The sequence below is a fragment of the Melospiza melodia genome, chromosome 5 (genome assembly GCF_035770615.1).
Source record: "Melospiza melodia melodia isolate bMelMel2 chromosome 5, bMelMel2.pri, whole genome shotgun sequence".
Lineage (NCBI taxonomy): Eukaryota > Metazoa > Chordata > Aves > Passeriformes > Passerellidae > Melospiza > Melospiza melodia.
Window position 1 is genome coordinate 85,703,383 of NC_086198.1, and position 25,743 is coordinate 85,729,125.

At 41.0% G+C, this 25,743-nt stretch overlaps 1 protein-coding gene across 2 annotated transcripts; it reads left to right on the forward strand.

Moving 5' to 3' along the window:
- The first annotated feature begins 3,559 nt into the window (after positions 1–3,559).
- Positions 3,560–24,850, forward strand: SLC34A2 (solute carrier family 34 member 2). Of its 2 annotated transcripts, XM_063157742.1 has the most exons (14): positions 3,560–3,908; positions 3,999–4,054; positions 9,766–9,880; positions 9,983–10,120; positions 10,590–10,718; positions 11,592–11,735; positions 12,409–12,520; positions 13,609–13,804; positions 14,519–14,614; positions 17,347–17,467; positions 18,192–18,359; positions 19,737–19,853; positions 19,942–20,066; positions 21,384–24,850. In XM_063157742.1, the coding sequence occupies exons 3-14, from the start codon at positions 9,775–9,777 to the stop codon at positions 21,957–21,959; spliced, it is 2,028 nt and encodes a 675-aa protein (XP_063013812.1). In that variant the 5' UTR covers positions 3,560–3,908; positions 3,999–4,054; positions 9,766–9,774; the 3' UTR covers positions 21,960–24,850. The 2 variants fall into 2 exon arrangements, with proteins under 2 accessions (XP_063013812.1, XP_063013813.1); XM_063157743.1 differs by lacking the exons at positions 3,560–3,908; positions 3,999–4,054 and adding an exon at positions 4,631–4,745.
- The last annotated feature ends 893 nt before the right edge of the window (positions 24,851–25,743 follow it).

A 25,743-nucleotide genomic window follows, 5' to 3' on the forward strand; every position in this document is an offset into this window, starting at 1 on the left:
ACTTTAATGAAAACATAGCTATCATGGAAAATGTCAACAAAATAACTCCCTTAACTCATGTCTGAGGATACATTTGTACTGACAGAAAAATTTGAGACATGGTGGTAATGACAATAAACTCATTCTATGCTGAAAGAACTGCTCAGTTGTTGAAAGACCAAAAGAGATTTTCTTTTTCCTTGCAAACACTTCTATCTGTCTGAAATTGTTTGCCATATAATTGCTTCATAAAAAATATTTCCCTGGTGTTTAAATGTTTATTTTCCTTTGTATGGTTGAAAGCCCTTCCTGTAGGTTTTCTCTTTGTGACTCCTTTGGTTCACATTTTATTTCCCCCTTCCATTCCTGGCATTGGTTCTGTTGAGTACTGTCTCTTTATGACTTTATTCATTACTCAGTTCTGGAAGCTGTTAACTGCTGTAACTCCATTAATTTTTTTTTGCATATCATTCATGTTAAAGTAAATACACAGTATTGTAATAGACAACCCTGTGATAGGATCCATTTTCTTTATACATGAAATTAAGGGTTTTCTTATGCCTGTCAAAGTAGACTTAGGAGTTATTCTTTACTATTTTCAACTATAGCAGAAATACTGGGAAAAAAAAGTTCTGAGTATGTATGGCAGTAATAGGCAGAAGAGTGCAGGGTAGCTAAAAGCCAATGATTTCCTTCAAAGACAAATTTACACTTCTCAATGGAAAATAAATTAATTAGTGAACAGCAGAGTTGTAGCACTTACCCTCTGTTACAAAATCAAAGCATCCTATATAATGTCAGGGTCAAAGTCTGCTACAAGCATTGTTTCAAATAAATACCCAGCTGTACCACTATGGAAGTTCATACTCAAAAACCACATCTGACTGAGTGTTTCCATTAATAAGGTTCACTGCTAAAATGTTTATAGGAAGAATACTTTTCAGACAATACATAAAGCCAGACTTAAATTTTTCCAGGTAACTACACAAAGAAGGAAAATGTTTTTCAGCTGAATGGGTGTAAGTCCTTAACCAAATAACTCTTCAGGCTACAATTCCTATTGAAATCAACACTGGCCTCTCTCTTTATGATCAGGGCTTTGTGTTTTATACATCTGGAAGAGGGATTTACACTCATGTTGTTCCCAAATATAGACAACTAGATTTGGTCAAGGTTTCTGAACAAGAGAAAATAGACACCTCTGTTTCCAAATGATGGAAACAATTCCTGTTCTCTTCAGTAAAGAGCCATATTGCTGTTTTCTAGATTCCCACGCTTTTGAATATACATTGTTTAGGTGTGGATTCTTTGGATTGTGGAATATTAAAAATTAAATTAAAATTTAAGAGAGAGAGATTTTTCTCCTGGTGTTAGCTGGGAGCCATGCTCATGCTTGCTGTCTTTTGAAGCTGTGTCTATAAAAGAGCAAACCTCATCACATTATTATTACTGTCAGTGAATATGTATCTTGGACTGCACTGACACACCTTTGCAGGATAAATGGCCATTTCTTTCACTTCCTTGTAATTATTTTTTGTTTTAGTTGTGACTTATGTGCACTTGGTTTGCTAAACTAGGGCTTGGGTCTTACAGATAGGATGGGGTTGACACTTGCACAGCAGGTACCCCTTTTGTGGGGGAGATCTGTAAAGCAGCTTGTGGCACAGATGTTATGTGGACATGTTTCTTTTCTGTGTCATAACTTCTTGCAACATATAACAGTGACTGGACAGAGTTCACCTCTCACAGAATTTGCACATGCTAGGAATTTTTTTCTTATTCTGTGTTTAAGACATTTTCTGTGTTTGCACTTCCTGCTAAATGCTAGATTTTCACAGGTATTATTCCAAATAGCTGCAGAGTGTTCCAGCACTTTTGTTAGAGGAAACCAGGACCCTTGAAATTTGCTTGCTTTCTTTACTTTATTTAGTGTTTCCTATTCAATATATGTATATTTTTAATTAAGTCAGTAGTTTCAAAGTAAGCTCTGAAGTGGAAAGATAGAGCATTGCCTCACACTTCCCAAGCAGCAGCAGCAGCAGCAGCATCATTTGAGTGTGTGCCAACAAGCACTCTGAACTACCACTCTGACTGCCCTGGTGTTCCAGGAAGAACATCAGCTTCTCCTCTGATTTTGAATGAAGGGAAGGCTTCTGGAACAAATAGCACCACCTTCATCCCTTGTGACAAACTTCTTATGAAGGCTCTTTCAGAGTGACTCTGCAGAAGATTCACCCTGGACTTCCAAAGACAGACTGTAGATTGTCTGCCTTTGTGTAAATGACTATTTTTTCTTTCCTAAAGATTTTTTTTTTTTTTTTTTTTAGTACAATAGGTCTGACATAGAATTTTTGTCTTTCTAAAATATTAACTTGGTCAGCACTTAGGATTGTGTTTAGCAAATGGAATTAGCGATGTTGGAATAAAACAGAGGACATCACCACATTCTGATTGACCCACAGGGTACTTGGGTACTTGAAATGTACACATTTCATAACTTCCCACTCAGAAGACCTGGGTTTCACAACCAGTGACTCAGAAGAAAATAAGCCATAAATCAAAGAAGTACAAGTATTCCCAATTAAAACATTCACCTGATTTCCTGCATGTTTGGCACGACTTAAAATGTACTGTTTAAGATATAATGTTAAAGTACACTTTTGTTAAGAAAACTGAGCCTGTGAACCACCAAGGACAACATTGGGTCCTTTTTCCATTACTTCTTTCCCCTTTTGCACAGTTCTCCACTTCACACAGAAGAGAAATTGGTTTCCTTTTCATCCTTCCCACCTCTGTGCAAGCTGCAAGTGAGGAGGGTGAGGCAGGGCTGGTGCTCCCATCCTTGGGCTGCACCACCAGCCCTGCCCAGCCCGGTGTGGGCAGTGGGGTCGGCACCAGCAGAGCCACCTGCAGCAGGGGAGGTGCTTGGTGGCTCTGCTGCCAGGATGTGATGCTGCACTCGGGGCTGCAGAGCTCTCCTGGCCACAGCTTATTAAACATTTCTGACGCCGACGCAGCAGAAGGGGAAATTGTGACTCACCGCTCCAAATGCTGGGCATCTCCAGGGGACTGAAAGGTGCAAAAAGCAAGAGTTTTACTTTACTGAGTTACTAAGTCACTAAGCTGCTGGGAGATATGACTGCGCACAAGCAGACAAGGCAGATCTGCTGCTCAGATGGCTAGTTTGCAGCATATTTTCTCAGCGTAAATTGACTACAGAAACAGAAAAATATCAAAGATCATAAAGCTGCAGTGCCTGATGCAGTCCCCCCATGCAGCTCCCTGTGAAGATGATCAGCACCAGGACAGACAGCAATGCTGGTGGCTGCTTTGTCTAATCTGTAGTACCACACTCTTTTATTGAATAACCTATCTCTTTATCATCTATTTGTCTTCATCTCCAGTGTTCTGAACGCGATTATCAAAGGTGTCCTTACACCTTTAAATCTACTTTGGAAGTAGAGCCACAGCCAAAATGCTAATGAGCTAGCCTTAATTGTAAACATTGAGCACTGATAAGAATGAAACTCCATCCGCTGTTCTAAGGAGTTCTTACGTGTTTCCTACTTACACCGTTTTTATCTGATTCTCCTTCACTTCTGTTCTTAGGCAGATTAATAGGCACCTGAACAGACAAATAACAGTACTACATCTCCTTCACACTCTTTTGACAGACTTTTGAGACTGCAAAATATTTTTGGAAAATTATTATTGGAAAAAAGATTACTGAATGATCAGGCGGACAGCAATTTTGCAGGCTGGAACAATTAGTTCTCCAGCACTCACATGAGCACATTTGTAACTTGTACTTAAATGCTGATGGGACATTTTTTAGAATGTGATAAGTGTGAAATAACCCATAGTTTTATCAGTGGTGGTTGCTGCCCACTCCTGCAAAAAAAAGTTTTATTGTGATCATTAAGTTGCAGGTAGGCAGTGCCTCTGGACTGTAAAATAGGAATGTTAGTGTGCAGTGATGAAAGCAAACTTTGCTCAACACCTGTCTATATATATTGCAGGTTTCAGTGGCTGCCCAGTTGATCCGTTCACTCTATTGTCTCGGAATTAAGTCGTGGTAAGTAAAAGCAACTAAGACTGAGTTTTATTTTCTTCTCTTTTGAACTTTTTTAGCTTGCAAATCTAAAGCTCTGCTTTTGCAGTTCAAGAAATAGCGAAAGGGAGGTAATGGGGGTACTGGAGTGGCATGTGAAATGTCATCCTCTTGTTAATATTTTTACCTTGTTTTCCTTTAACTGCATTTATATTTTAAGGAAGTGATAAAAAACATAGCTCTGAAAATAAACTGTGCTTTTTTTCTGCAATTAGTTAGGTTTATTCTTATTAAATATGATAAAGAAATAAAATATTTTGTTAGCAGCTGCCAAAAAAACCACACCCCCCCCAAAAAAAGCCTATATCAAGAGAAGGTATTTGTTTAACTATTATTTGAAAAGAAGTGAGATTTTAAGTCATAGTGATCAGTGGTATTGGATAATGGAAAATGTCTAGGATATGATTAATGAAACATTGGAAGGAAATACGGTCAGTTCATGTGTTAGCATAGATCTTCTGTAAGGGCTGTGTGCCTCACCACGGCCGTGTCAGGCTGTTCTCGATGGAAACATTTTCTTATGCTAATTTGGTTTGATACACGGAGGTAAAAGGAATACATTAGACTCTGATGTAGTTTGCCCAACAAATGTGGCAGCAGGCAGAAATCAGCTGGTTTCTCAGTAACTTTTATTATCAGCTCTTCCATTAGATCAGTAAGTCTTTTTAACGTCTTTTTGTTTTCCTTTCTTTATTCTTTACTGTGTATTTTATCTATGGGATGGGGTAGATCTGTATCATTTCTTTGTTGGTAGAGTTATTAATTTTTTTGGCATTTTATTCTGAAAAAGTAATTGTTTTATTTAAATACCTACTAGGCATTTCAAGTAGCTCACTGTTATTTCCTGGCTCTGGCTCCTCGGGGGCAGTCTCCAGAGCTTTGCTTCGTTGTGAATTCAAAAATTAATCTTTGGGATATATTCTCTCCATGCACATACGTAGATATTAGTTGTCTTTTCTAGTTTGTTTTGTGTGTTTTTTTAGTTTTGTTATGTGTTAGATTCAGGCTTGTGAGCAATGAGTCTTACAGATCCATGGGAATAAAACTGAGCACAGTGTTTTTGTAGCTTTTGCATATCTCTTTCTGCTTTTACTACTGCACGAGTTGAAAGTTTACATCCCGGCTAATCCTGCTGACTTATTCAAAGAAAAAGCCCCAAGGAAACAGCTGGTGCCAGAGCAAAGACAAGACTTGCTCCTAGCAAGGCTGAATCATTGCTGGTGTTTATTTAAGTTGTTACTGCTTCTGTTGCACCTGGGGCTTTGTGGCTTCCATGGAACTGGTTCTGGGGCAAAACTATCAGCTGATGCAAAGCTACTGAAAGAATTTGTGCTGGCTCAGAAGCTTTCTTTTCCTGTCTCTACATAATGTGCTTCTATGCTGCAAGTGGTACATTTTGAGAGGAAAGAGACAATTATTTCTTCAAGAAAGTCTGGCATATAGCTTGGTATTTATTCCTGTGAAGTATGTGTGATAAATATTCATATTTACTAAGTCATATATTTGGATACCAAGCTAATGGTATCCAAAGCTAATAAATCCCTTTTTAAGATAAAAACTTTAGTGCTGTGGTGAATGATAAGGAAGTGAGGTACTTTAGTAGAAAAGCTGAGACAGAAGGAGGGAGTGAGAGGGAGAGAGAATGGGGAAAGCCTGGCTGAACCCAAAATCTGATATGGAGCTGCTTAAGCAGCCTGTAGGTGCATGTATGGTCACGTTGGTGGTTGTAGTTATTATCAGTTAGTTTTGAAAATACTTCTCTTTCCTTCAGTACTTTTTATTTTATCTTGTTTTGATTGGGTCTGTTCCCCAGGAGTGAGATTTCTTTAAGGCTTGCTGCTGCTCCATAGTTCTTGTGTGAGGCACAATGTGGCTCACCTTTGGGTGAGCTGTCATGGATGGAGAGGTACGAACAATGCTGGCTGGGCACACACAGGGGGTAGCTCATTTAGCTGTGTTAATTCCAGCAAAACAAACAGATTGGCAGCTGTTTCTGATTTAGAACTGCAAAGCACAGAGAGTGCAGCTCTGCAACACAGGCAAAGCTGTTACAGCCCGTGAGTCACTGAGGAATGCAATATAGGGCAACTGCATGACACCTAGTGTTGCTCAGATAATTTCCCCAGAGACTTTAACTCTTTGAAATGCTGTAATGAGAGAGTATGGACATAAGAACCACAGGAGCCCACTTTGGCTCTGAGTTTTTCTCTCTCACATTTTCGGAATTTGAATGCCATTGATTTTTCCCCATCTATCTCCCTCTTAGAAGGGAGAGGGTTCAGTTTCTTTTGAAGTTAGAAAGGATGTCACACATGGTTAGCATTTTCCAAAGGCAAGGAAAGATTATACTCACAACGAAAGAAGCACACACGATGGTGTGAGAGCATTTGCCACGAGGTTCACTGAAACGGGCTGGATTACACCTTGCCCAGGCATTGGTTTTCAGCCCTTTGCAATATGCATAGCACATTGTGACCTGCCACCTTCAGGAGGAAATCAGCTCCCGTTTCAGCACCGCTCCCCGCAGGTGGATATCCAAAGCACCAACGCGTGTCCTGACGTGAGCTCCGTGACTTCACCCTGGCTGCAGGCACCCTGCCTGCTGTCCTGCCAGCCAAGGCAGGAGCCCGATGCGTGGCACTGAGGCACCTGGGGCTGGGCAGAGCTCATCCCTGCAGTGCCTCATCCAGCAATTGTGGCTCTCCTGCCTTTGGACCTGGACCGGTGCGTCCAGCTGAGCACAGCAAGTTGTTGCAGTGTGCGTTGTCATTGGCCTTCTCTCTAACATGTTCCTTTGCATGTGTCTGTCTTTGGTGCTCACAGGTAAACCACTATTAGGGTTTTCATTGTCACTGGTGTCTTGCGTCAGCAGTGCTGGGCCTTTCTGCCACAGCTGACGTCAGCCTCTGCAAAGGCGCGTGAGAGCAGCCAGGGAGCGACGCGGTCGCTCGGCCACCCCGCTGCCCTGCTCCTCCACAGCACACTGACTGGCCTCTGAGTGTGTTCTCAAGGTGCTAATGTCTGTATCTGGGCCAAGAAAAAATTCTTTAAAGGGAAAACTGTAGAATGTAGATTATCTTTGCAGCACAGCGGTTAATTAACAGTAAGTAGCTGTGGCTAGGACTCCAGCAGAGAGTATCAAGTGTCTCTCCACTATCTTCTCAGCTATTCCTCTTAACAAGAGCTGGGATCTGGGAAAGCTGACAGCTATGGGAGGACTTCAAGAGTATACATGGTTCTGCTAGCATCAGTCATTAATACCACTCACACAGCATGGACTGTTCTAGTAATGCCTCTGCAAACCCAAATGCTCAAGGCAAATGCTGTGAAGGTCTCCAGTATTCAATTCTACCTTCTCAAATCAGAGGTTGGCTAGGGCTCATATGAATGACTTTATATACATACCTATAAAAACTTCCTCTACAGAGGTGATTAACTGTCATTCTATGATGTTTAATCACATAAATCAAAAACAATAATAATACGTGACGTACCTGTGGGCTCCTGAGCACCTCAGAAACATGGGAGATGCTTATTATGGAAAAATGCTCTGCCGAATTCTTGTTTGGAGAGACTTTATTTAGGAGACGTAGAGGCTGATTGTCTGCTGAAGTTTTCAAGCTCCAGTTTCTCCACTGAATGCATCAGCTCAGTTTCCATACAGTAATAATGCAGGCTGAGTCCTTCATTTCCATACTAAGCGTAACAGAAGAGCTGTAGTGCTGATGGCATCTCTGGGGATGGTGGTGTCCAGCATATTCTGTGTCTCCATGGCTGGAATAAGTTGCAACTTCACATCTGACTTTCCAATATATTTTCATGATTACATTTCACTTAAGAATCACTTGTGCAGAGCAGTTATTTTTTAATCGCTCTTTAAATGCTGAACATATATAAATGAAACTTGTTCAACAAGATGGAGGTGTTTTTGTCGGGGTGGGGCTGGAGGTTGTTTTGGCATGGATGGAAATGCGAGAATTTGCTCCGAGCAAATGGGAATCCTTGTTGAAACAAGCAAGAATGACTTTCTTTCATCTGTTTGAAGATCTTTGTGTATCTTGGGAGCTGCTCTGGGTCTTACACCACAGATAAAGAATTCGAAACGTGTACTTTTTGCTAATGGAATTGCAGAATAACTTTTCCTGGTAATGTGGAAGAGGAGATACTCTTTTCTTTGTGGAGTGCCAGAAAACAATACCCACCTGTGTTACAGTAAGACACAAGTGATTTTGTCTGTGACTTTTCCTTCTCAGCTAAACGGAGGAGGAGGATGTGTGGCTTACTGATGTGGGCAGGCACAAAACATTTTCGCCATCAGCTACATAAAGGATTATGACTAAATGAATGACTAATTATACTCCCTGAGAGCGACTGCTAACTGCTGGTGAACCTTGTTTATGGGAGCATGAAACCAGCTCTGGCCTTTGGAGGCACAGGGGGCACAGGGGCTCTGTGCATGAGGGGCATTGGAGGCAAATTTGCTGACCAGGGTTTCAGCCATGTGGGTGCCAGACGTGCTGCTCATGGGGCAGCTCTGACTGCAGCTCTGACTGACTTGTGGGGCAGAGAGCGTGGGAGAGACAGACCTGAAGGTGGGGCTTTCCTGGACAGGGTTCACTTCTCCCATCCTTTCTATGGAGATTTTAGATGTGCTGGCTGATGTCACCAGCTCTGTTAAGGCAATATTGTGGCCCATATTGGCTCCTATTTCCAAAGTCACTTCCCCCTTTCATGTCTCTCCCTCTGGCTTCCAATACTGGTGAACTAAATAGGGAGGACTTTTCCAATCTTGGCTTCCTCCTGTGCCTGGACCAGGTCTGCCATGTGTGCTTGCACCCATGCTGGCAGGATCTGGACATGTGATGTCTCACTTTTTAAGTTATTATTCATTAATAATAGAGTGCATTCAAACGTGCCCAGAAAGGGGTCAGGGAGGAAGAGGCTCAGAGAGAGAGCCTGTGTGACATGGGTGAGCTGGACCTTGCTGCTTCCAGCTCAGCTCCATTTGCAGCATCAGCTGTGACTTACAGGCAAATACAGACCTGCAAATGGCCGCTCTCTCTCTGTCCTCTTCTCTGGGCTCTTCTTCCACCTTGTCCAGGATTCTCCTCTTCGTGTTTCCCTGGCAATGAACCAGTAAAGGCAACAAGGCATTGTGTTATCATTCACAACCCAAACTAAGCAGTGCTTTAGGGAGGAATTTTTTTGCTAAAACATTTCTGTGTATTGAATTACAAGGTAAAGGTCTGTGTATTGAATTACCAGGAGGTTGCTTAAATCCGGAAGGTGGAAGAAAATAAAACAATTCTCTGACTTCTTGTTGAAAGGAGTTAAAATTAATTAAAGAGAAGAAATCCCTACCTTTTGGAAAGCAGAGGAATATTTGCTTTAATGACAGTTAAAAGTGTATGAAAATATAGATGTGAGATTAAAATATATATAATTTTTAATTGTGTACACAAATAAATAAACTGTGATTAAAAAAAATTGAGAAATCAATTTCCCAGGTAGAAGAATAACTCATAAAGTTTAGCAAAAATTTGTGTTCAAGGGAAAATTGCTTCTATTTAATTTTCATCTCCTGTGCTCTTTATCCTTGTCATATTTCTCACATGCACTCTTATAAGGTGAATATTTTGACTGCACTTGCATTTCAATCAACACTGCTTTGTTAGTCACAGATCATGGCTCCCTGGCCGGAGGTAGAAAAGCCTGAAACCAACAATTATATTGGGGACTCTTCCAAACAAAACCAGAACATGGCTGGGAAAGAAGGAGAAAATCACAAAGGTACTGTGCTCACTCTGAGTTATAAAAAATAGATAGGATTTGGGGATCCTTGGAGAAGATGGAAAGTAATTAAACAATTTTTTAAATGTTCTATTTCATCAGGCAACGTGGCTTCACTTGGAAATAAAGGGGAAATTCAACCTGCATTTTCCACAGTAGCTTTGATAGATGAGACAAGACCAGAAGAAGAAGACCCGTGGGCTCTGCCAGAACTGCAGGACACCGGGGTCAAGTGGTCAGGTAGCCACTTCTCTGTAAATAACTTACTTTGTTTTCCCATCACTTGTCTCGTGTTCTTCAAGAGTTAATGGGTTTATAATATTCAGTCAGCTAAGAAAAATCCCAAAATCATGCTTCTTAGCCTCCTTAAAACATGAGAAGGTAAATGTAAAACAGTCCAGCACTAATACAGTTTTATATCCAAGCAGCTGTTGGTCTTTTTTTACTCAGAAGGATGACTATAGAACCAAGGGTCAATGTCAGATTTCATAAGGCTTTTGTCACATACCAAAAAGATTTTTTGTGGTAAAAGTAGGCAAACAAAATACCTGCTTCTGCAGTTAAAATGTGGTTAAGAACATTCTTTTGGGTTTAATCACACACTGGAACCATGTCACTGTCTTTGTCCCCACTGTCTCTGTTTGTGCACTAGAGTATTCCAGAGAAAAATTCAAATTATTCTTTCATACATAATGTATTTGTTTTGCAGATCTGGATACAAAAGGAAAAGTCATTCGTGTACTCTATGGCATAGGGAAGTTCATTATGCTCCTTTGCTTACTCTACATGTTTGTGTGTTCTCTGGATGTACTGAGCTCTGCTTTTCAACTGGTAGGAGGTATGAAAATATCTAAAATATCAAGAATAAATTAATAAGGCAGTAAATTTTGTCTGAGATGCTTAATTACAACTACCACTCTTCAAGAGCATTCTTCATGTGTGATGAGACACAGATTGAGAAGGAAGCAGCTCTGATTAAACACTGACCTTCAGTTGTTTGAAAGGGTCTTTCTGTCTCAAATTCCAAAGAGCTGATGTAGGGGTTATTGGCCCCAATTTCCCAGTAGCTTCCCATTACTTTAGTGGCAGTTTAAAAAAAATACATCTATACATAAATCTGTCCCATGTGAAAGACATTTCAACAAGGTGAAATACGAAAATTGTGCTCTTGACCAAAATATCTCACACTGAAATGTTCCCCAAATCCTTCAAAGATGAACACTATTGAAATGTATTTTTTACATTTACCTTGAAGTGTTGAATTCAGGTGATGGACTCAGGAGTGGTTATCAGATAAATATGTGCACTTCTGTTGAAGTATTTTGCAAACACAGAAAGGTACAGGAACTGAATTAATCAGTATTATAAAAGCATTTCCCTTAATTCAGTATCCAAAAAACCCAAGTAATTACATTTAAATCAATGGGTGGTCTTTTGTCCTACAGTCTTTCTGCTGATGGCTGTGGCATTATATGCTTCTCTGCAGAGTTCAGCAGGGCTTATAGTCACTGAAATGAGAGAATATAAAGTATCCTCTAAAATCTGAGAAGCTGAGAGTCCAGGACATGAATCTGGATCCCTGGGCTACACGGTACTTTTTGGGATAAAAAATATGATTATATATGTATCAATTAAATGGCGGAATGATCTTGAATTAAACACTGACTTTCCCTTGTAATTCCCTCACTGTGTGAATATGGGTTTTTTATAGGTAAAGCAGCAGGGGACATATTTAAAGATGATTCAGTGCTCTCAAATCCTGTTGCGGGACTGGTGATCGGAGTTCTGGTGACTGTGATGGTCCAGAGTTCCAGCACCTCCTCATCCATCATAGTCAGCATGGTGTCCTCCACATGTGAGTCTGCTCACAGAATCTTCCTAGAGATCACTCATAAACCTTGTCTCAGGTGCCAACATTCCCACTTGTGTTCCAATTGTAGAAGCTTTGGGTAAAAAGAATAGAGACTGTAGGAAAAGTTTTTCACAGCTGTTTCCCTGATATAAAATCAGATTTTAAAAAGGAATCATAATGGTATTAATACTAGTAGTAGCAATAGTAGTAGTAGTACTAGTAATAATAATAAAACCACAACTGCAAGGAAAATCGTTGGAAGCCTTGGCACTGAATGACTTAATTTTGGAATTATCTGCATCGTTTGTCATGTTAGGCAGTTACTGAACTGCATTTTTTTCTGTGACATAATTTCAAAATTCTGCAGTAAGTAGGAAAATGCCTGGGAAAGAAGAGACCTTATTTTTATCTGTCCCTCTAACATGTGATGAAAATGGATAACCATGGGCCATAGTGTCAGTAGGGATTATGGGACTATGGGAGTGCCATGTTCCCAGGGGGCTTGATCAAAGCAAACCTGTTTGGATTGACGCAGATCATTACACTGACATCAAGGGAAGTCAGGGTTTCACTGATAGCAATAGAAATTTTCATTGAAGCATAGAGCTTGCTGATAATATGATTTTTTTTTTTGATTTTTTTTTTTTCATCCATTGTTTCCTTTTCTGTTTGCCAGTGCTGACTGTTAGAGCAGCTATTCCTATCATCATGGGAGCAAACATTGGCACCTCAGTTACAAACACAATTGTGGCACTTATGCAAGCTGGGGACAGGAATGAATTTAGAAGGTATTGTACTTAAACTTTGGATCTGGAAAATTGTTTCTTTCATTTTTTTAGGTCTTCTTCTATATTCCCTGTCACTACGACAGCCACTCAACCTTTCTAGATAGGAAAGTCACAAGCATGGCTATGGCAAAGGTATAAAGCTGCCTACATATATGGCCTTATATGCTCGGAAAAAAAACTATATCATGTTCCTTTAAAAATTTGTGGGTTTGTAAGAATTCACCATTCTTAATGATCTTACACAGGAATAAATTTTCAAGTGCTCTCACTACACCACCCATCTTTTATTATGTGCCAGCTATGGGAGGGCTGTACACGAAGTTAGTATTACATAAGTTTGGTCTGGTTTCCTTAAAAGAGATTTCAGTGTTGAAGTCTGCAGAAAGCCAGAGCTGGTAACTGTAAAGAAATGAGATGTTCTGGCTGTCTGATGTATACAGTGACATCTTTTAGACTGATACTTGACATTGCCACTGAGAGAGCTCCTGGGGCACTTGGAGGCTCTCTGGAGTTGGGCAGTACACTTGGGAGTGATAGGAGACTGTGGTACCTTGTCATTTCTGCACTGGGCATATTGAAATACTCTTGGCCAAAGCCTCTGAGGAATGAGCTGTGGCTCCTCAGGCTTTGGAGGAGAAGATTGAAGGGACCTGTACAGCAACAGTCTGCAGAAACGTGGGAGAGCTGCAGAGCCCTCTTGTCCCAGGAGTCAGGGGGAACTGGTCCTGGAGGCAATGACTGGCTGAGGATTAAAAATGTGCTAAAAACAGGTGAGAGGCAAAACAAACACAGGCTGTACAGCCACTTCTTTTTTCAAAAAAGTACTCTTGGCAGCCTCATGCTATGGATCACTTCTGTCTTTTCTAGTTTTTCTTGTTTTACTCACCTGTCTGGCTCTTTAATTGGCCAACAGTGTGGAGACAATCTAGCACTCAATAACAAAGTAGCTATTGCATTTGACCCCAGAAATTAAATTATTCCTATCTTGAAATGCCCTTCATCTCTAATTTTATGATTTCATATCTAATTGATGTTATACACATTTTGTTTAATTAAAAGCAGCTCTGTTTTTTAATTTCTTCTTGCAGGGCCTTTGCTGGGGCAACAATCCATGATTTCTTTAACTGGCTGGCGGTGTTTGCACTGTTACCTGTTGAAGTCATTACTGGCTATCTCTTCCATCTCACCAATGTTATAGTTGAGTCCTTTCAACTTGAAAGTGGTGAGGATGCTCCAGAGCTACTAAAAGTTATCACAGACCCCTTTACAAAGCTCATCATTGAGGTAAGCTCTTTCTCACTTCAAGGAAGCTGCCTACCTGATTCAGTCAAATCAAAATGCTCTGAATATGAGAAGGCTTCCACTCCCGTCTCTGTGTTCTTGGGGGTAAAGTTCATTAACAGATGGATTCTTCTCTTAATTCACATCTCATAAAGCCCCAGTTCTACGTTTCCAGTTTCTATTTCCCCCACATTTCACAACACCAATGGCAGACAGGGGAGGAGGGCTGGGAAGGCTGGTGAGGACAAATGCAGCCATGTGGGATGGATGGGAAGGCAGCCTCTTGCCTGGGCATCTGCAGGTAGCACTAGCTGAGACACAGCCAGAGGATCAGCATGGGACCTGATGAGGACACTGAAATTATGGGACATAATCGTGTGCATCGGGAGGCCAGGGGGATGCACACAGCTTCTGAAATGACAGTAAATACAGTCAGGCAGTTGTGTCAGAGCAGCTGATTAAACAGAAAGGATGAGATGAGGTAGTGGATGATGTGGGGAGAATGAGACAAAGCATTTGTTCATGCACAGTTGTACCTTTTTTTCTGGGAGTAACCCCCCTCCTACCTGTTGGGCAGGAGTTCCAGCATTGGAGTCATGCAGATTTTATATGGTTGAGCTTCCAAGGGGGGTTTATTTGAGTAGAGCTGAAAAGAAGTATGTGATACAAACTGAAAATACAGCATTTTTTAAAATTCTTTTTATTCTTCCTTTTAAGCTTGATAAATCAGTAATAAATGCAATTGCCATGAACGATGAATCAGCAAAAAACAAAAGCCTGGTAAAGATCTGGTGTGTGACTGAAACCAATGTGGTGAGTATCATGTTAAATTAATTGTCAGGTACCTCAGGAAATATATTACTGATCTGTAGCTGATGCTCCTTATCACAGGATTGTGAAATAAGATTTTTTAATGAGGGCGGGGTTTTTATCAGCAGAAAAAGAATGAAAAAAATTTAATGCAGTTTCTGCTCCACTTAAACCAAGCTTGGTCACCAGTGGTGACCTTGACCTGGCTGCTTTCAGTACTGTGCAGGCCCTTGCCTATCAGAGCTGGTGGATTGGTGCCAAGACTTTTACTCCTCTCAAACCCAAATGCCTTTAAACCCTGATAGTCTTCCAACTCCCTGAAAGTGGAAAAAGTCTGCGCCACAGGCCAGAGGAAAGATCGTTTCAACCCCCGTTTATCTGCTGATCTAATCAGCTCCAGTCTGACGTGTGTTGGGGTGATCTGGTGGCAGCTGGCTGTTTGCAGCCCTCTTGGAAAAGTGCCCTTGGAGAAAGGCTCCATGGGGCTGTGCCCTGCTCCTCCCCACCCAAGCAGCCCTGCAGCTCGGGGGAATCTCTTGCCCACACCAACACCAATGAGTGTTTTGGCAAACTACAGAGCTGAGTGTTTGGTTTGCATCGTTCAGCTAACCAGCAATTACAGCATTAAATATCCTTTGATTCTCTAATTAGACTATTCTACCTGCTGGCACATATAGAAACGCAATTCCTGAAGTCCTGAGGCAGAAGATGCTTAAGGAGTCCTTAAGTGTTTCAACCTCTACAGGCCGTGGAGGTTGAACTTGGGTGCTATTGAGCGGCGCTGTGGCTGGGCAGTGAGACGCTGCCTGGGAGGTGGATGGGGCAGAGCTGTGCTCCCCTGAGCCCGCTGGGGTTACAGCCCCGGCTGTGCCTGTGGCTGCAGAGCCCGGCCCGCTGCCCCTCGCTGCCCCCAGGCACAGCCCCCGGCCCCGAGCCCTGCACAGGGCAAGAAACTCCTCAGAAAGTGCAGGGAAATGTTCATTTCTAGACACACTGTTTTCTGTGTTGCCTGCATTTTGGCTGTGTACCTACTGTTCAAGCTTACAGTCAAATTACAAAACATGTGAAACCTCCAAAATTTTGATTTGACCTTGCTGGGGAAAAGGAAAATAATTTAAATCATTGCATTCCTGTGAACTTGTTCACAGGGGTCCAAGGATGAGGGAAGAGATGAGGATCTGACTGCATGTTTCAGAAGGCTTGATTTATTGTTTTATGATATAACTTATATTAAAACAATACTAAAAGAATAGAAGAAAGGATTTCATCAGAAGGCTAGCTAGGAATAGAAAAAAAAGGAATGAATAACAAAGGCTTGTGGCTCAGACAGAGTCTGAGCCAGCTGACTGTGATTGGCCATTAATTAGAAACAACCACATGAGACCAATCACAGATACAGCAGATAATTGTTGTTTACATTTTGTTCCTGAGGCCTCTCAGCTTCTCAGGAGGAAAAATCCTAAGGAAAGGATTTTTCAGAAAATATCATGGCTACACATTCCTTCTAATTTCTAGCTTTAGAAATTAGAAGGAATGTGTAGCCATGATAGAAATTAATTTTTGCTAGAAATTAAACTAATTTCTAGCAAAAATTATTAAACAGACTCATGGCCAGGATAAATACATGCAGAACCCTTATGCTTAAAGCAAAACAAACATTTTGATCTAGTGAAGCTGCTTTGAAACGAAGTTGTTTGAAAAAACTTCAAGAAGGTGAGAAACAAGACTGTGTTGAGTTTGTAAAGGTTTACCAGGTATGGGGTGCCTGGAGCCCAGGTGCTCCCTGGAGTTGGATCCACTCCCAGTTTTGCCCACCTGCATCATCTGGAGAGAGGTACAAATGCAGGTGTTTGTAGGCAGTGCCCAGCAAAGAAATATGATTTCTCTTTCCCCATTTCTGCAAAAGAAAATCACTCAGGCACTTTGGAAAGATGCCTCGTGCTCAGGAGCATGGTTCAGAGTCCATTTGGCTGTCAGCTGCTCTTGTGTGGAAGTACAGCTCAGTCAGCAAGCTCTTCCTTAGTCTGCCTTGTGGACCTGGTGTCAGAATGCAGCATGTCTGGCCTAGGAGGGCTTATAAGGAAGCCTTTATTGTGGTGTACACAGAAATTCAGTAATTTAGTAATGCTAATCATAGTGCTTGTAGTGAGCTCTTAGACAGGCCTTGAACATGAAAATTAAAGTAGGAGCAGCACTTCTGTTTCTACTGACATGGAAACTGAGGCACAGAAAATCAGCTGGAGCACTTTGTGCTCATCCAGCAAGAGAGGCTGCACTCGTGCTGTAGCATTCTGACTCAGAGTGCTGTGGTACTCATCAGACCATGACCTGCATGGAGATGTCAGGAAAGAGGTCTTTCTTTCATCAAGAAAGCTGTGGCAGTGGCTGGAAAAGGAATGCCACTGCCCCACAGCTGCAGCCAAACATGAACCTCACTTCACAAAAACTGTCATCAGTAGTTAAGTTCCTTAGCTATTAGTGGATTGGTGCTATGGTTATTACAATGTAGATTTTGGGGCTATTTTAATCTTTAGATGTTGTACTGATTGACTTGGGTAACAGCATAATATTTTTTTAAGAATGCAAAATGTTGCCATGCATTAATATGATGCCAGCTTACAATTCTGACTTTTTAGCTGATAGATCTTGGTTGTAGTAAAATTTGAAAATTCTGCATGAGCTCTTGGTAAAGGACTGTAGATGACTGAACTCTCTGCTTTGTCTGGCAATCACAGACACTGCAGAATGTCACAATTCCACCTTCCGAAAACTGCACATCTCCTGAGTTTTGCTGGAGTGAAGGAAATACGACATGGACCCTCAAGAATATAACTGAAACAGACTACATCGCTAAATGTAAGTAGTAGAACTACTCCTGTGCAATATATTTACAGAAGTATATGGATTTCTAATGGTGCTGACAGCTCCCTTCTGAGGTGTATCCAGGAGCCCTGGCCAGCGCAGGGACACGTGGCAGTGCTGCAGGTGCTGCCTGAGGAGCCTGTGCTCTGCTGTGGCTCACAGCTGGAGTTACAGCAGCAGCACCACGGTATCTGGCTGCAGGTGGATCTCTTTCCATGCTGCCTGATACCAGCAATTGAGGTTTCAGTATCATGTCACCCTCGACGTTCAGATGGCTCGGAGCTACGGTTACTTTGCTGTCATGCTTGCTGGGATATCCCATCCCTATGCATGCCCTCCAGGGCTTTGAACAGCCCTGCTCAGGCATGCAGCCACCTCTGGGAACAGCTGACCCACCGTGCAGCTTGGAGCACCCCAGCATTTTCTCCTGCCTTGGGGCTCCTCTCCCTTGCTCATGGTCACCAGGTTCCTGCCTGCCCATAGGACTGCCCACTGTGCATTCTGTGAGCACGTCTGTAGCAGCACCTCTCCTGCCTCACTCAGACATGGCTTCTGGGGAGGAGGGAAGGTGGCATTTTCCCTCTTTGCATCAACCCCTCCAGTTGTGTTTGCTTTGGTCCAATTTTCTTAGGGGAGCGAACGAAAACCAGAGCTTGGGCTTAGGATCACAGGCAAAAATGTGGGTAGGCTAATTCATTTTCCTTTTTTTTTTTTCCAGGCCAACACATCTTTGTAAACTCAGACCTGCCTGATCTTGGTATCGGGCTCATCCTTCTGGCTTTGTCCCTGCTTGTTCTCTGCTCCTGTTTGATAGCCATCGTTAAGCTATTAAACTCTGTGCTTAAAGGACAAGTGGCCAGTGTTATCAAGAAGACAATCAACACTGGTAACTATCTGCTTTTCCTGAGGATTGCTTTTAGGAATGACAAGGACACTGAGCATGTTTATTGATGTCTCCTGTTCTCTGAAAGACATTATAGAACATTTTAAAGAAAATAATATTGAATGAAAATCATGCACAGTGCCCAACATTTTTTCTTCCAAATATTTTTTTCTTTAATTTAAAAATCGATTAGTGAGCAGCTTGATTGAGAAATGCAGCAGATTAACAGCATTAGAGACCAAAGTCCAGGCTCTGTTTCTAGATGTATAATCATTAGCTGTTAGAAATGTAGATCTCCCATCCTCAAAAGATAGCACCAAAGTGCTGAGATTGTGATTGCCTGCTCTGGCACAGGGCCTGCATATTCCTTCTAAAGTAAGTTGAAAAAAGTATGTAGTAATTAATGATCTTATCCTGTGCTGCTGCCTAGCCTCTCTTCAGCAGGATAAGGCAGCCTTGAATGGTGGTGTTTTTCTGTCTTTCCCTGTGTTGTCCAGCTGATTTTTTCAGCCTGGATCCATTGAGTTCAAATGTTACGAAGTTTTTTTCACCAGGCTGCTTTTCCTTCATACTCTCTTTAATGGAGAGATTAGGAGCTGTAGCAGAGAAAAGCAGTCCTGGCACAGATCCCACGCTGTGGTTGAAGTGAGGGTGCACAGAAATAGAGAAGGCAACAAAGTGGTCCCCAAGCTGTCTTCTCCTGGGCAAAGAACACTGCCCAAATTAAAAACAAGGGCTAGAAAGGAAACAGCTGACAGCCTCTGTTTATTTAATCTGGGATCTGCTCTGTGTTCCTCTGTGTCTTCCCAGCTGATTAAGTCCTCACTTCTCAGCTCTCTCCATAAATCTGCAGACTACAGGGGACATTTGTGCCTAGTTTCTCTAATCAGTGTAATTAGCTGTTCTCTGCAAGAGTTAACAAGTGCACTTTTAGGAGATAATTCACTTGGAACTAGTTAGAGCAAGCAACTTGGTTCTCTCAGGGTGGTGTTCAGAGCTTTCTGAAGATCTGATCCATGCAGTGGGTGCCTGGTTCCTGAAACCAAGGCTTTTAAAACACCCAGAAGGTTTTGTGTTGACCTCTGAGGAAACACTTCTGGTACCTAATTGTATCACAACACACATGCTATCCTGGGTCAGTACAAATGTCTACCTAGTCTGGAATCCATCTCAAAGTGTATCCAGTGGTGCAAGGCTGTAGAAGGCACACAGCAAACAGGATAAATCAAAGTAGTAGAACTGGCCCCCAAATCATCATTTGAGACCCAATATGCAAACAATATATTTACATTTTAAGTGCTTAACAGTCTTCCCTGTTGTGTTATTGTTACATGGATCACTCTGTTATGCTAACAGCAGTGTTCTCCCTCTATTTTTTAGATTTTCCATTTCCTTTTACTTGGCTGGCTGGATACCTGGCTATGCTCGCAGGGGCTGGTATGACCTTCGTTGTCCAAAGCAGTTCTGTTTTCACATCTGCCATTACACCCCTTGTTGGTAAGTTGTAAATACTGTGCTCTTTATCCCCATGCTTCATCTTCTCCATCATCCTGAAGCCAACCCAGTCGTGTTTCTTTTCTCTTAGGCATTGGCGTTATCAGCATTGAGCGCTCTTACCCGCTCACCTTGGGAGCCAACATTGGCACAACCACAACAGCTATACTTGCAGCCCTGGCAAGTCCTGGGAGTACATTAAAATATTCATTACAGGTCAGTATAAAACGATGCTTTCTTGACTTCATTTAGAAGTTGCAAGTTTTCTGAAGAAAAACCTGACAAAAGGGGCCGTGATGCAAATGTGCTGTTCATGTTATTCCTGATTTTGTCTGTGCTATTAATAACAATGCATTCTGTTCAACTGCTAGAGCAAAAAGGTTGCATTAAAAATTCCCAGAATGTCAATGTATAGCTAATCTTGCTTTTATAAATTCTCTTGATCTGCATGAATTGATTCAGAACTGGGACAGGGGAGGCCACTTGACCCCTAAGCGTGGGGTCTTTTCTGCTTGGAGTTCAGTGCCCACATAGTGAGAACCCTCTGAGGGTTATTGATTTCTGTAAGCTCTCTTCTGAGGATCCTAAGTCAGTTCATGAATTGTACAGGGACTCCTGTAAAGTAAGTGAAGGTTGCACAATCCTTAAGCTGGCAAGCTCTCTATCTACCCGATGTTGCAGTAAACATCATGGCATCTATTTTTCTCCTTGTAAACTTACTTTGACTGGGTTTTATTGGATTCCTTTTTGTCTCAAACTATTTTAAAAGTAGGAAGCCTGGCTTTGACCTCCCATTTTCCACCCAGTAAAGAACCTGGCCCCAGATAACATTTGAATGAATGCGTTACAATTGAGAGTGAAAAGATAATGACGTTTCCTTGGTGAATAGGATGAATGTCTTTACTAGCTAAAATAAATCAAGAAAATTACAGAAGTCATTTTATTGTCCTCAGGCAACAGATGTAATCATGAGAAGATGCTATCTTGATAAAGCTCAGATTTCATGATAACATACTGGTTTTATAATGCCCTTTATAAATAAACACCTGTACTTTCATATTTACTTTAGTCTGATAACAGTTACAAAATTAAAATAGGATAAGGTGAGCAGGGAATGTACTGTTTTGTTCAATATATGCTTATTCTGTCTGACTCCTGTAAGCTTTAGCAAGTCTGTGCCTTTTAATGCTAATTGTTATTTAAAAAAATTTTTGAAGTATGTGAATCAAAGGATTGTAAAGACCCAAAGACAAAGTCCCCTTCCAGGAATCTCCTCAGTGCCCTATAAACTTATGGTTAATTTTTTCTAAAATGCAAGTTTGTACCATTAAAAATTTCTCTGTAGCCAGTGTGCAATATCAAATTTACGTTTCCCATGTTTTCATTGAAAATTTCTGGATGGAGAACCCAATGGTTCTCACACCTTATTGACAACAGTACTGTTTCCTAAGAGCTGGAAGTAATTATGATGTGGATAGGAGTATTTAATGGTGTTTTAGCTAATGAACTTCTCAAATGTTTTTTTGCTTTCAGATTGCCTTGTGCCACTTTTTCTTCAATGTCTCTGGGATTATTCTGTTTTATCCGATACCTTATACCCGCCTGCCAATCCGCATGAGCAAGACCTTGGGAAATATAACAGCCCAGTACAGATGGTTTGCTATATTTTATCTTCTCCTCTGTTTCTTTCTGTTGCCTTTGTTTGTATTTGCTCTGTCACTGGCAGGCTGGGGAGTCCTTTTGGGTGTTTGCCTTCCCCTGTTTCTTCTTTTTATTGCTGTGGTTGTAATTAATGTTATGCAGAAAAGGAAGCCACATTCACTGCCTGAGAAGCTCCAAAACTGGGATTTCCTACCTGTGTGGATGCACTCCCTAGAGCCCTGGGACAATATACTTATGGCTTCCCTTGCTTTTTGTGGGAAACACTGCTGTGGCTTCTGCAAGTGTTGCAAAGTCAATGCTGAACAGGAGGGTGCCAAAGACAACCAGCTAAAAACTATGGAAGTTTATGAAAACACCATGGCAATGGCTGATGATGAAAGAGGTGGAAGAAGGGCACCAGCAGTAGCTTGTGTTGACAAAACAGGCACAAACAACACAGCATTATAGTATTGGATCCATGCATATTAGCAGAGATACAGCACAGGACAGCCAGGCTCATCAAAACCACCTTGGACCTTGCACTGAGGACAGAGTGAACATTTTGTTAGGTTTCTGAAGCCAGTGATACATCACTCATCAAGGAAGGGTGTGAAAACAAGCTTGACAGAGTCCCTAGAATATCTCTGCTCAGTTCCAAAGCTAATGACAGATTTGCTTACAGAGGATCTTCTATGTGGTACCTTCCTCCAATGTTATCGGTAGCAAACAAAAGAAATCCTGATGTAGTCCCATGAAGAGAGGGATGACAGAAGTGGCAATCAATTAAAACTTAAAAAACCCAATAAATAATGCACTTGTAGAACAGCCTTTCTGACCTACTGACTCAGCAGAAATTACTTCATAATACCTAAGAAGTCCTTGAAATTTAAAAGAAAAAAAAGCAGGGGGGAAGGGGAAAAAAAGGGAAGAAAATAAAAGGGGGAATCCCACTGTTTTCGTTGACCTGTCTGCAGTGGTCAAAATGTAAAACAGTAGCTTTCCTAGAATCCTAGAATAGACAAAATCTATTCTATGTATGTGAAGGAAAACGAAATGCTGGGACATCCTTCAGAAGCTCTTGGAGTCCTACTCTGGCATAAGAGTGTACCTAACCCCACTGGAGCCCTCTCTGTCTCCTCTAACAGCGGGGACAGGAGCTACAGCCTTTTGCTATCTCAGGCTAAAGACCACAAAGGCAATTGCTGCTCCCTCTGCCTGCTGAATGCTAAGAACTCTGTATGGAGACATTGGGTTGCTACCAAAGGTCTTGGCTGACTGAGGATGTGATTGTGTGGCCATTCCTCTCTCTAGAAGGCCCTGCTCACCATGTAATGCCACAGCTATGGGCTGGTGCAGGAAGGAGGACACGTAGGAGAGGACAGAGCTGTGCCAGCCCAGGCTGGTGCCCGGGGATCTGTGTGCAGCTGTGGCTCCATTTGCCTGAGCCACAAAAGGAGTTTTCAGGGTAGCAATGGAGATTGACTTTAGTGCTACAACAGAGGGAGCCCGCAGAGCAGATTGTGGCTAGCACAGGGCATTTGGCAACGTTTACTGGAGAGAAAGGGGCTTCCACCACCCCTTTGTGCTCTGAACCACCCTACTTGGAGATAATGTGAATTTTACTGGCAATTGTATGTAGCAATCCAAATCCCAAATAAAATCCATAAGGAGTGTAGTCACTACAATGCCTAGCAAATCCATGGGTAGTGCAATACTTGATAGGGAGCTGCTTGTGCTCAAATTTTACCTTAGTGATGTTTTAGTAAATGCTTGTGAGACTGCTCTGAATCAGGGGCTGACAGAAGGCATAATTTCAGAAGAAGAACATTTCAAAGATGCACTCAGTACTTCTGCTGGTTTTCAACAGCTTAGACATTACTGAGTATGGGACAGTATCTGAAGTCCAATCACTAATGTTCAAAAAAAATTAGACGGCTGAGTGTAAACCAAGTGTCATTTAAAGCCCATTTAAGTGGCTGAATTTTAAATTAAATGTGTAATGAAAATGCTGAGAAGACCTTTAGTGTAACAAAGCTACTCAGTGCTGCTAGAACACAATTTCTTCTGAATAGTTGTTTTTTGCAGAGCTTGGAATTCAGCAGGTTAAATTCAGCAATCAAGTAAATACATACAGTTTAGAAGTGAAAATTGTTTTCATTTACTTTTTTAAGCTAACAGTAAAACTGGCAAACTATGTGTTTGCAAATTGCATTCAAACTGAGATTCTAACTTTCGTAATTGTGAGCCAGTGACAAAATGCTTAGAATCGGAGTGAAATTCCAAAACCATCTAGTTTTGGTATAGTTCTGCTCTTTTGGAGTGTAGTACCAAACAGCAGAATTATGTCAAATGTTCTTTTTATTTTCCTTATGCTTCATATATTTGAAACAATTTTGTCAGCATCTCATTTTTAAAGTGGAATTTTTATATTTTCAGTAATTTTTCTTTATTTTATTCTCACAATTCTGGATACTTTTTGAATCTGTTTCTTTAAATCCCAATGTGCATTTCCCATGCCCTATTTCTCTGGGAAAATATGAGAAAAATATCCAGAATTGTTTTCAAGTTATCTTACGTTTCCATTGACCACCCATCGAAAGAGGAAACATTTTAGTCTACTTTTACTCATTTCTTGAACAACATGCACCTTATTTTGCCTCTTGAAGTGAAGCCTTCAAGAGCAGTGATAATAACTGTGGGAAAGCAATTCTTGCAAACGAGTCAGGGTAATAATTGTCAGGCATATCAGTACTTTATGGTTCCTCTCTGAAACGTCTCCTCTCCTTGCTCCAGGTCATACCGTGCCATTGTGTTAAGCAGATTCCAAGGAGTATTTCTGTTTAATACAGCATGCTATGTCCTGGTACACTCACCCCCACACTCTTACTAAAAGATATTTACTCTTTATTTATAATTGTTTGAGTGTACAGAATTTTTCGTAACTTATAGAGAAAAAGGCTCGTGATTGTGTTATATATTACATATTTGAAAACTATGCAATGTTTATCTATAAAAATGTAAAAAGGCACTACTGTATATTTTGTAATATAACTTTTCAATTGTTTGTAACTGTGTATACTGTGTATTATGGAGACTGTTGGCTCCATCAATAGGTTACTTAAAGATTGTTAGTAATGCAGAGACAGATTTCCTAAAGACGAAAAACAACTGTAGACTTTGATAATATGGCTTAATGCACAAGGATATTGAACAATATGTTTCTAAAAGATTTGAATTTTCTGTAATGAGAAATTTTGGAGATACAATGTTTCTAAAATACTTTTTTAAACTCTTAAACACTTTATCTTTTACCTCTTTCAAGGACAGTATATGTCTTTATATTTTGTCATGAATGTTCATCTTGTCTGTCCTCATGCATTGAATGTAAAAATAAAGAGAAGTTTAAAAAAATTATTTTCGTAACATCTATTTATAGAGGTGCAGAAAAATAAGTATTCAGACAAACCCTAGCCTGAGCTAACACAATGTGCAAGAAATGAGAAGGTTTTTTTAGCACTGAGAACTAAAGAAAAGCACCTATGTGTGCTTTTTTCTCTCATTCATTTTCATATGAATGAGAGATTTTCATAATGAGAAAAATAAAAAATAATTGCTCGGTGCAACTGTGTGGGTCAAGGTGTTTTCTGGCAGAGTGCTACAGACTGTCCTTAGTGAAGGCAAGCATGCAAGAGCAAAGCCAATGCTATTGTGGCAACAGGATGCATGACAAGTCACCACAAATTATCTGTGTCACTGTACCAGGCTCAGATTCCTCCTGTATTCTCCAGCAAACAGAATGTCTCTGCAATGCTCCTTATACCCTGTGGCCTGAGTGATGGCTGCCTTATAACTGGTAAAAATATCCATCTTACTCTTTTTTATTTTTAAATCACACATGACCTATGGAGCTTAAAGTTAGCCAGACAGAGAGAAATAAAAACTGCTCTTTAAATGTGTTAAAGGGTTTTGAAAATGTTATTAGGCTTCCTAATTATGAGCTCAATAGTAGCTGAGGAACCAGCCCCAAAAAGCACCTCTCATTGCCAATTACACCATGCTTTATTGAAAAGAAGATAGCTAAAGTATTTCTTATAACACCAATATTAATGCAATGAAGTTTAAACTGGCTTCTTCTGCAAGTGCAGTAATCACCCTAGGCCCATAATTTAAAACTTAGAGCTTCTTACACTCGTGCATAAATACTGTAATTTAGCACCTTCCATGACTCTCTGTCTGTGGGGAATCAAAGCAC